General features: G+C 35.4%; 1 protein-coding gene across 1 annotated transcript; it reads right to left on the bottom strand.

The window, feature by feature from the left end:
• Nucleotides 1-8,685: 8,685 nt before the first annotated feature.
• Nucleotides 8,686-11,869, bottom strand: LOC126718244 (remorin 4.1). Its single transcript, XM_050420353.1, has 3 exons — nt 10,098-11,869; nt 9,878-9,959; nt 8,686-9,062 (listed from the first exon to the last, which is right to left on the bottom strand). The coding sequence occupies exons 1-3, from the start codon at nt 10,904-10,906 to the stop codon at nt 8,853-8,855; spliced, it is 1,101 nt and encodes a 366-aa protein (XP_050276310.1). The 5' UTR covers nt 10,907-11,869; the 3' UTR covers nt 8,686-8,852.
• Nucleotides 11,870-12,073: the final 204 nt, after the last annotated feature.

Below are 12,073 nucleotides of genomic sequence, written 5' to 3' on the forward strand. Positions count from 1 at the left end.
AAAACGTTGTCTAGTCAATTAAGTTTGAGACCCGCCACTCCCACTCTTCATCATTTGGTGAAATAAGTACCTTGGTTGTTGGATGACATGGAATCCACTTGTCTGAGAAAACCCAAATTGAAGTGCCATTGCCTACCCTCCAGCAACATCCCTTCCTTAAGATTAGCTGGGCTGCAAGTAAACATTTCCACACATATGAACTGTTTGGACTATTAGAAGCTTCCAAGAAGCTACACCGAGAGAAATATTTTGCCTGAAAACGTTTACAAAGAAAAGACTCCTGATCAAGCAATAACCTCCACCATTGTTTTGCCAACATTGCCAGATTGAAACTCTGAGTGTCCCTAAATCCCATTCCACCATATTTTTTTGGTTGCACCAATGAATCCCAGCTCTTCCAATGAATCTTCTTTTCGTCTCCACACTAACCCCACCAAAATCTTGCACACATCGCATTAAGCTCATCACAAAGTTTCACTAGTAACTGAAAAACTCTCATCGTGTATGTGGGAATTGATTGGGCCACCACTTTTATTAACACCTCCTTGCCCGTTCTAGAAAGTAATCTCCCCTTCCATCCTTGTATCTTCTTCCAAACCCTTTCTTTTAGAAAAGAAAAAGTTTGATATTTTGACTTGCCAATCAAAGTGGGCAACCCTAGATATGAGTGAAACTTTTCCACTTCCTTCACCCCTAATGCATTTGCAATACAGTCTCTTTGTGCACCTGTAGTATTGTTGTTGAAGAAAACTGATGACTTGTCCAAATTGATGCATTGCCCTGATGTTGTTGCATACAATTGTAGAGCATCAGTAATCACCTGCACTTCTTCCTAATTAGCTTGACAAAACAAAAGGGAATTATCAGCAAACATTAAATTCGATATTCTAGGTGCTATTCGACAAATGGAGACTTCATGAAGTCTTCCATCCTCCTCTGCCTTCACTAGAAGTGATGTGAAACCCTCTGCACATAAGAGAAACAAGTAAGGAGATAGAAGGTCTCCTTGATGGAGCCCTCTAGATGGCAAAATATTACCATATGCCTTACCATTGATGCGAAACGAGAATGAGGGATGGTTACACAACTCATGACATGATTAATCCACACACCCAGTAAACCCAACTTGATCATCATGCCCTTGATGAAGGGTCACTCAACCCTATCATAGGCCTTACTAACATCAAGCTTCAAGGCCAGAGCTCCTTTTTTGCCTTTTTTCCTACAATGCATGGCATGCAAAGTTTCATAGGCCACAAGAACATTATCAGTAATAAGGCGGCCTGGGACAAAGCACTTTGGGTGGGTGAGATCAACTGAGGCAAAATTAGCTTCATTCTATTAGCCAACACTTTTGATATTATTTTATAAATGACATTACATAGGCGAATTGGTCTATAGTCTGACATTTTCTCCGGAAATTTAACTTTAGGGATGAGAACAATATGAGTATAATTAATATCAGGTACCATATTACTAGAGTTCAAAAAATCCAACACAACATTAATCACATCATTACCGACAATATGCCAAAATTTTTGATAGAAGAGAGTATTCATACCATCAGGTCCAGGAGCCTTGGTTGGTCCCATTTGGAACAACGCTGCCTTAATTTCTTCAGCACTAAATTTATTGATCAAAACTTCCTGCATATCTGAATTCATTTGTGAGGGATTGCATTGAGAAATTCTTCCAACTGGTCACATGTACCTGCCTTGAATATATCATCAAAATAATTTGTTGCTAAATCCGCTACATCTTCTATTTGATCAACCCACACACCTTGTTGGTCTTTTATGCCCTGAATAAAATTCCTTCATTGCCATTGTGAGGCTTTCGAATGAAAGAATTTTGTATTCTTATCTCCATATTTCAACCAAGGCAGTTGAGAGCGTTGAGTCCAGTATATCTCTTGTTTAAGAAGAAGATCATCAAGTTGTTTGCTTGCTACCAAAAACGCAGCCCTGTTTGCCTACGTAGGCTCACTGGAATTCAATGCTTCTAAGAGTTTCTGCAATCTCTTAATCTCGGCTACCTAAGGATGTGTTTTGCTAGAGCCCCTTGCTTGCAAATCTGCCCCACAAATCTCAATTCAGTCTTTGGTACTAGCTAAAGGTGAACTCTTGTCCCTAGTTTTGGCCCATGCCTCTCCAATAATTGCTTTACATTCATCCCACAATAACTATGCTTCTTCAAACTTGAAGCCTCATGCCACCCTCCCTTTAAAACACCTATCTGGTTCGGACTGTAACAAAAGTGGTAAATGGTCCGATGCATGGGAAAACAAATGATTCATAAAAATTACCGAGAACTTTTCTTTCTATTCCCTGTTAGCTACAATTCTATCCAATCTCTCTCTGGTGTTTGCTATCCCTAGTCACTTGTTATTCCAAATGAACTTGTAGCCATGAAACCCCAAGTTGGCTAGGTTGCATTCATCCAGAGCTACCCGGAAATCCTCCATCTATTTAACTTGTGGTGGGTGCTTGCTCAACTTCTCTAATGAGTGTAGAAACACATTAAAGTCCCTAATACAGCACCATGGTCCATCTACAAAAGAAGACAGATGTTTCAAAAGAGCCCATGATTTATATTTTTGACGTGCTTCCGGCCAACCATAGAAACCCGTTAAGAACCATTCAAACCCATCATCCTCTACCACCTTTGCCAAAATATGATTTTCTGTGTAGTTTATTACCTCTAATTGCACCTTAGCTTTCCAAATTAGTGCTAAACCCCCTCCAATATTAGGCTTTTTAACAATTAGCTTGTTTGGAAAAGGAAGTTCACTACAATGTTTCTGAAAACCATCTCTATCGAGTCTTGTTTTCATAAGGAAACATACAATGGGAGCTTGATCCCTCACCAAGTCGTGAAAGCTTCATACTGTCCAACGGTTCTCAAGCCCTTAGCAGTTCCAACTTAACAACCTCATTGTGCTTGGCAAGGGTGCTTAAACACCCCCGTCGTTTCATCTAAATGGGAATCATTGCCATGTTTACCACATTTCCTAGCATAGCCCTCCTCCTCCTTTTTTGTATCGTGTAGCAACCCCTGTGAAACTCTTTTGCCTAGAATGGACTTAGCTCCTTCTTTAATAAAATCCACGGGCCCATAGTCCATGCGAGTAAGCTTGGTCCATGTACGTTTTTTCTCCAAGACTTAAGGCTTATTATCTCCAATTTTATTTTGCACTTGATTCGGAGCATCTCGTGTCAACCTTATTTGAATTTGAAATCTCATTAACCGACATGAGCCAGCCCACCCATTCCATCTCTGTTACCTCAACCCTAGAAGATCCCGAATTAACATACACCTTTTCTAGAGTAATCCCTGAAATTTCATAATTGCCTTCCATATGTTTCTCACTTCGAACCCTAGGGTTTACATTGGCTTGATCGTCATCAACTGCCGTCTCAACTTGACTGCTTGCTTGCTTGGTCGTTCATCCCCTTTTCTTTCCTTGTGTGGACTGTCTTTTCTGTCCGAGTCCTCCTGAGGAGGAAAGCGTGCACGACTCCCATTAGCTTTCAGCCAATCACCGTATTGGCAAGCATCATTAACGCCTTTCTTGGTTAATGCAAAGAATCGAGCACAGTGTTTGAGATCATGTCCAAGTAACCCACAAGAATGGCAAACATGGACAGCCTTTCGTACTTAAACTTGACCCCATGTGCTCTATCCATCTGATCCAGCCAAGAAAACTCCTCTATGAATAGGCTTAGCAATCGGAATAGTCACCTTAACTCGAATAAAGAAGTTCGGACCCTCTTGTTTTTGTATTCTCTCAACCTCTTCCACCACCCCTAAACAATTACTCACCTCTGCTTTAACTTTTGGGGAGGCCATGTCAAAAGGTGCTCCCTATATTTGTATCCACAGAGAAACTGAATCAAACTGGACATTACTCACAGACATATCCGACTTCCACTTAATCAACATCAGAACCTGATTATCAAAAGTCCATGGTCCACCTCTAAGAATCCGATCCATATCAAATTCCTATTGAATCTTGAATTGGAAAAGATTTAACCCAACTTCCACTATTTGTACTCAGTTCTCCAATCCCCACACTTTCTTCAGTATATTCTGTGCAGCTCATTTGTTGAAAGGTTTACATGTAAGAAATTTTCCAATCAAGCTCTGAGAACAACTTTCAATCTCTTCCTTCCTTCCTTCATTCGAAATAGATATGACTTCTTCCTCGTTAGTGACCAGTTTCATGTTTTCCAAGATGTTGGTCACGTCGTTAGCCATAATTCAAGGACACAGAACCAAATAAAATAAAAGTCAAACCCCTAGTTGAACTAAGGGAGGGAAAACCTTGTATAGTAACGAGAGAGAGAGCTCCTACTAGCGAGGAGAGAAAAAAGTTTAATGTAATGGTTTACTATTTTAAAGTTATCAAAACTTTAGAAGTAAATTAAACTATGTTAATAATTTTATTGCACATATTGTAATGCCACATGACAAAAGCATGTTATACGATGTATATATTGTATGGACACTTTTTATAATGAATCTTCTTTTTAATTGCTAGGAATGTATGGTAATAAACTTTTAATCAAAATAATAATCTTAAACTTTTCAAATTTTGACCATAAATTTCCACTTAGACCATAAATTTCCACTTAGTCCATAATATTAATATTTTGAATATAATTATGGCACTTTACATGATAAAAGCATATGTTGTATGACATGCAACACTTTTGTTAAACCATTTGGCACAGCCACAACACGTGAAACTCAACTTTTATGATAAACTCTCTTTCAATTTTGTAAGAAACATTTGTTGACAGGAACATTTGGCAATTTTTATTGAATAATACTAGAGATACAAATTATTTTACAAAAAATTTTACAAACTGGTGACGTGGTGAATGATTATTGGTAAATGAAAAAGTGATATTAATGGTGGGGTTTAGATGAAAACTAATAAAAAATTGGTCACATCAACATTTTGTAAAAATGTTGTAAAATAGTTTGTACTTGTAGCATTACTTATTTTTATTTATAATAATTTTGATGTAAACTATAGAAAATTAAATTTCATTAAATGTAAATTATGTCAATAATTCTAATGTGCTTAGTATGCCATATCACACAAGTTCATGATACAACATGTTTCACTTAGATTGAAGCACTTGGCTCAATAATGATATATGATTTATTACAAATTGTAGATCATGTGTAACATGAAATATATTTATTAAAAAAAAATAGTGATTTTATTTATCAAACAATGCACCCCAAATTATAGACAATCATCTAAAGGTCTGTTTGGATACCCTTTTTTTACTAAAAATTGAAAACTTATTGTTGAAAACATTGTAGCAAAATATTAATTAAAAGACAAAACACTGTTCACTTGCTACTGTTCATGCATTTTTGTGTTTTGGCTGGTCCATGAACAGTGTCATGGAACCAGCCAAAAACGCAAACACATTGCTAAACAAACACACACTTATTTATAAACCACGGAAAACGTACTTGTTTATGTTATGGCATTAAAAAAAATCACTCTTATGCACTTTTATGAGTTTTATCTACTAGGGACTCAAGGGTGTTTTCTTACAAATTCTATAATTTATAGACAAATAATTAAATTTAAAGTAGTTGATTACATCATTTTTATTTATTTATTTATAGGATTAAGTCATCCCATAAAATAATGATTAGTTTCATTAAAAGTATTTTCATCTTTACTGCTCTTTCTCTATATTAAATATGTATAGATATGAGTTAAAGTTAAACATTGCATAGTTCTTATATTAAATATTACACCTCCTAATTTTCATGTTATTTAGTTAGATTTCATTGTCTCATCACACTCTTCATGTTTAGTTTTCAAAATATTTGATATTTTTTTTAATTTTGATATTATATTATAGAAAAAAAAAACATAAATTTGTGAATTTTATGGTAAATAACATGAAAATTGATAAGTATGTTAACCACAAAAATAAAGTATAATCCAATAGTAGAATTTTATTACATTAGTGAATTAAAAAGTTATTAACTTATTTTATGTAATATAACATTAATTATGCAAATTAAAAATTACAATAATTTTCAATTCATAACCTAAAAAACAACATAAAAATTAATATCATATAATATATAAGCAAGGCACTAAATTTTGTTATGTTAAAAACCTTGTAATAATAAGAAAAAAAAAAGGGTTTTACTAATGTATACTCTTAGGGCATATATTAATAAATTATTTTAGGAAATTTTATATGAAAAGATGTGACTAACTTTTTTACAACTTTTTCATAAAAAATTCTTAAAATTGATTATTAATATATGCCCTAACATGATCCCAAAAAAAATGGGATACAGTATAATAAAAACCTCCACAATTAAAATAAATAGGTTTCAACAATTGTCTCGCGGCCAAAACATCAAGAACCAAAGTCCTCACCAAGTATATCTTAAATAACTACGTGCCAATCCAAGGACACTTTTTTCAAAATCACAAAGAGCAAGATGAATACTATGCTATTGTAATCTAGAGATGACAATTGAGTATGATGGGGTCGGATTAAGTGTGCTTCACCCCGTCTTACTCAAAGCAGGGAAAACCAATGGAAGGTGGGTGCGAGATAGGATAGGGTCGGGGTAGGTTAGAGAGGTATTTTTCCATTCCTTACAAGCTTATTAAGCTACCTTCAACATCAATGAGGCCAAAAGCCTTGTAGATCAATTAGTTGACACGTCCAGGTGTTTCGAACAAAGACGTCTATGGTTCAAATTTCTCACCTCTAACTATAGAATTATAAAAGTAAAATAAAGTAAAGTTTCGACATTAATAAGATAGAGATGAAAAACAAAAGGAGGAACAATCATAAAAGTGCTAAAAGAGAAATAAAACAAGTGTTTTAAGAAATGCTAATAGAATAATTTAACATTTTGCTTATAAATAGGATGTCTAAAAAAAAAAAAAAAAAAAAAAGAAAGATAGAAAGAAAAAAAAGAAAAAGAAAGAAGATAACTTTTATATACACACACATTCGGGGCCGCTCATCACCTATCCAAGGCGAGAAAAACCAACACAGCGCAAAGTGGGTTATGTGGGGTGGAGAAGAGTTTCTTAGTTTCCTTTTCATTCTTTTTTTTCAATCCCACATACATTTCTGTAGTCACCAAAAACAAAACTGACAATTACCTTTTCTTACATTGAGTATAAAAATAATTAAGTTTAGAATGATAAAATCTTCACAATTTTTTTCATAACTGTGTTGAGGTTGCATTATATGAGGTGGTGTCATTATTAGGCTCATGTGATAGTAATATTACTATCACTTACAATAGTTACGAAAAATTTATGCCACTAATATTACCAAAAAAAAAAAAAAACTAATATTTCAAAGAAGTAACGTGGCATAAGCACATCACACAATACCACATTTTTATGAGAACAACCAGTTATAGTCTTATAGATGATAAAAATAATTAAAAAATATATTGAAAATTTTTAAAAAAAATTAATGAAACTTTTGATGGTAAAGTTTAGAACCCATTTTTTTTTTTTTTTTTTTTTTTTCCTGAAAGAACAAAGTTTAGAACATTGGTAATAGAGCTTTTGTTAAAACAAAGACTAGATTACACTTTTAACCCTTAAAGATAAGTTTGGGTTATTTCCATTTTGGTCCCTTAAGTTTGAAAATTTTTACTTGGTCCACTAAGTTGGATTCTGTTTTCATTTTTGTTTGAAATCTCTCTTGTATCCTAGATTTCAATCTCTCAGCTTTTACCTAGTTATAAAATATTAGTAGTAACTCTAGTAAGAAAACTAACGTCAATATCATAGCAAATGGTGTACTTGAGCAGAGCTGACTTAGAGGCATTTCTTGATGGTAAGAGTGGGGAAGACTCAGCCTCTAAATTGAAGGTGAAAGGTTGTCCTTTCCAGAAGTCCTTCACTATCTACAGAGGCAATGCCATTGTGGCTCAGGTACAAATAATTGATAAATGTTGCTGGCATTGCAAACTGAAGCCTCAATGATTCATATTTGTTTTGTGTTCTGTGTTTTAAGCTTGACCAGTAACCTTGCGGTCCCATAATGTGTTATTACCAGGCATGCACTGCCAATGAGGTTTAAGTACATGTTAGGTGTCTGATTTGTGTACACAATAGAAGTTTTACTGTTTGGTAATGTAAATAAAGATTTTTAACAACTACATGCATATGATGACTGGACTAAAGCAAAATCTACTTGGTACAAATTTAATAGCTTTGCTCCACAACTTGTTCGTTAGTCTTTGATAAGCAACATGACTTGTGCTTTGTTGTTCTACTCTATGTTCAGAGCTTTTAAACCATGCTTTTCTTTTGTGGCCTTATATATCTTGTTGAACTCAACTTCAACGGTTGAACCACATAACTCTTGCTGGGGAAGTTATATGTATATGTTGCAGAATGACATGATTATCAGTCATGTTTATATCTCAATAGATTCATCAAATTTCTCATACATAATTTTTTTTTCTTTTTCATATTAATCATTGATTATTTATCTTGTAATTCCTTAATATTCACTACGATGCAGCCCATCATTGCTTCAAGTGTGAACTAGGCAGGTATAACAGCAAGTTCAAGAAAGAGTTATCTGCAATGGCCAGTTTATGACTCTGGATACTAATTTACCTCCCCAGCCCAGCTCCTATGATCAATCAAACTGTCTCAAAGAAGACTAACCCAAAAATGGGTGTCTAAGATTTATTGAAGGAACCATATGAATACATTTTCCATAAGTAGCATATAAAGCTTCTCAATTAAATCCACATGTTAACATATAATTAAAAAATTACTGGCAAATGTTACATGTAAATGTTCAACAGAGTTGCTACCAGCAAAGAGAAGGCAACTTGAAGGAGAAGTTGGTGGGCAAGTGACCGGTCCTTCTTATATAATCTGCTTTCTCAGAAGTTCTCACAGCTTTCTCATTCAGTTTAGCCTCTGCATTTGAACGCTTTTCTTCAGCTATTCTTCTAGTAGCAGCAAGTTTGTTTGCACACCTTTCTTGTGCCCTAGCTTTCACTCTCTCAGCTTTCACCTAATTTCAGAATACTAGCAGTAAGAAAGCTAAATAGCTAATGTCTACATCATAGTAAATGGTGTATTTGATTAGGTGAATTGTTGCACTTATTGTAAGTCATAAATGATATTATTTCAGAATTCAGAGGGACTCTGAGCAAGAGCAATTACTGCTGCAAGCTTCATCAGATGTATCATGTGGGAGAGAGGCATTTGCAGTCAACACGTATATTTTCAAGCTTTCAATGCAGCTATCCTGGTCGCATTCATCATAGGTGGATATTTGTCTTTACATGTCTAATTGAACTAATAAATGAACATTCTATGCTTTTCTAGTTCTTTTATCTTATGATGAAAAACATATTTATATGGTGATTACATGTTGGATTAGATATATATCATTTTCCTAGTTATCAAAAGAGACCTTACTAATGCTGGTTCATGGAAACCACAATTAGAAATTGGATTACAATTACATTGTTAAATTAGACTCATATCCTGTTGATGCTGATTTCAAGAATATGTATACTATATGAACTATACAAGGTCCATGAATGCCTGAAATTTCCTTAAGTAGAGGCATCAAAAACGCCTAAATTTATATATTAAATGATAACATTGTCCTGGGTTAGAGAGGTGCTTAATTAGGTGTAATTAACATGCTTGTGTTGCGAATCACTAAAAATAAAATAAAAGGCTTGTGTTGTAGGCATGAAGGTGAAGGGGACTTAGCAATATCTCATATGAGATCTAGTTTGGCTAAATGCCATGGAGATATAAATCATAATTAAAAATATTGCTGCAAGATATCTAAGCCGAGAATTATAGGAGTACCTCCATTTTCTTCAATTCCATCTCAGCTTTCCTCTTCTCATGATTTTCCCATGCTTGTATCTTCAACTCTTCACGCTTGTACCTACAGATTCATAACAAACAAACATATCATATGACCACTTGTTAATCGATTTTACTGTGGAGAACTTGTCCCCACCAGCCTTGATATTGAGTAGTTCAGAATGTTGCCTAATTGAGTAGCATAAGAAAAAGAGTTCACCTTGCTATGTATTTGGTACGTTCTGCTTCATCCCAAGCCACTGCTCGGCTTTCTAGAGGACTCAATGTTTTAGCTTGATCCAAATTCTTGTTCCTCTCGCAAGCATTTGAGTCTCCTCCACACTGTCTGGTTGTGCAACTCCCCCTGCCAGAGGGGTTAGTATCTCCTCTGCCATCAGTGGATGTTAGACCTGTCTGATAGCCCTCATGACCAGCTTGCTTTCCATGTTGGCACCTAGCTGGAGTGGATGATCCAGAAACTATTGGGCTCCTTGTTGCAGGAGTTGTGGCTCTAATAGGTGTGGCAGTTCTTGAAGGCTCTAAGCTTCCAATTGGGGTCATCTCAGTCCCCATGTCCCTCACGCATATTGATCGGACAGGAACAGTTGGTGTTGAATTCTCTAAAGGCTTATTTATACGCCAAACTGACTCATCACAATCTACCTTCTTTGTCTCAGCTTTACATTGAGCTTCCACTCCATTTTGTTCTTCTTCTTCTTCACCACTCGAGTAGTCCTGCTCTTTTTGTGGAACAGGAGCTATTAGTCTCAAATCATCAGCATTCGAATTCCGTGGCTTAGTAGTTTTGGATTGGTTTTTCTCTCCCACTGATCTTGACAACCCAACCAGCCATTTTTGTGCATCATCCCACTTTGATGGTGTTGGTTTGCTCAAGGCATTTCGATGATGGGAACTGCGAGTGTATGTAGCTCCGTTCCCTTTGTGAAACTCAAAGTTGATGTTATTGCTAGTTGAAATCTCCTGTGTTGAACCATGGTTATAGCACCCCTTATCCTCTAGAGATCTCATTTTTCACTAAAAAAAAGAAAAAAAGATCTGCCTCAGTCACAGCTAACTGGCTTGGGCACAGACACTCACCCAAGTTTTTTTTTTTTTTTGAGAGGGAAACACTCACACAAGTTATAGATGACTACTACAAAAAAAAATACTCCTCTCTACTTTGACTCCTTTGAGCTCTGCAATCTACCAAAATAGATCTTATTCCTAGGCAACTCAATATGGTCCAGCTCCTATATATCTTGATAAGTCCTAGTCAAAAAAAGGGGAAATTTTTTCCTATCTTGATAACGTTGGACACATCTGACTTTGTACAAAATGAGATCTGGGCATTAGACATTAGTCCCAAACCAATAGTCCTAGAAACACTCACTATTTTATGAGTCAAAGACTTATATGACCTGGTTAGCTAAGCTTTGTGAAGTAGATGTTCAATGGTATATAGCTAACGTGACACCTAAATAGTGTTACTGTTTCCACCCACCAGATAGAGAAAACGTATGGTTTACCTTTACAAGCAATTAATACTCTCAATTGCTAGAACTGTAGTATAAAACGAAAGCCAATAATACTCAGCAAGAACCTCCAAATATCTGAAACTTCCTTCACTGCAGCAATGGACCCATCTGAAATTTATCCACAGAGATGACCAAACCAACCCCACAAGTAAAAAAGGGAAATCCCAAACATCTATATTAACCAAAAACGAGAAAAACCCAGCTTCAAAAACTAATGCTAAATGCCCATGATACGGTTTTTAATGTTGAAATTGAAACTGTAAGAATGCATTAGAGCTTCATATTGGCCGACCAAAAAGATTGAAGTTTGACCAGTTGAACTACACTACACAAATTGCCAGATGGGTTTTGCAGAACACAGCTTACCTGCAGAGAATAATAATACCTTAAAACCATGGAATTTAGAGAGCTGCAGGACTAGTGATGAAAAGAGTTGAGATCCATTGTACATTATAATAGTAATAACACAAAATTTCATAGTCACTTTAACCAGCCAAAATGTGGCAGAAATGGGTAAAAATTTTTTGTAATAGAATAATTATTTTGCATGGGAATTGGTGAACTTTATTACTGTATCGACTACCGAGTAATGCATGGGTGGTGTGCAAGTGCAAACTCACAATTTACCTTTACTACTCACGGAATCTAGGGAAGTGTTTCT

Source organism: Quercus robur, chromosome 3, assembly GCF_932294415.1.
Source record: "Quercus robur chromosome 3, dhQueRobu3.1, whole genome shotgun sequence".
Classification (NCBI taxonomy): Eukaryota; Viridiplantae; Streptophyta; class Magnoliopsida; order Fagales; family Fagaceae; genus Quercus; species Quercus robur.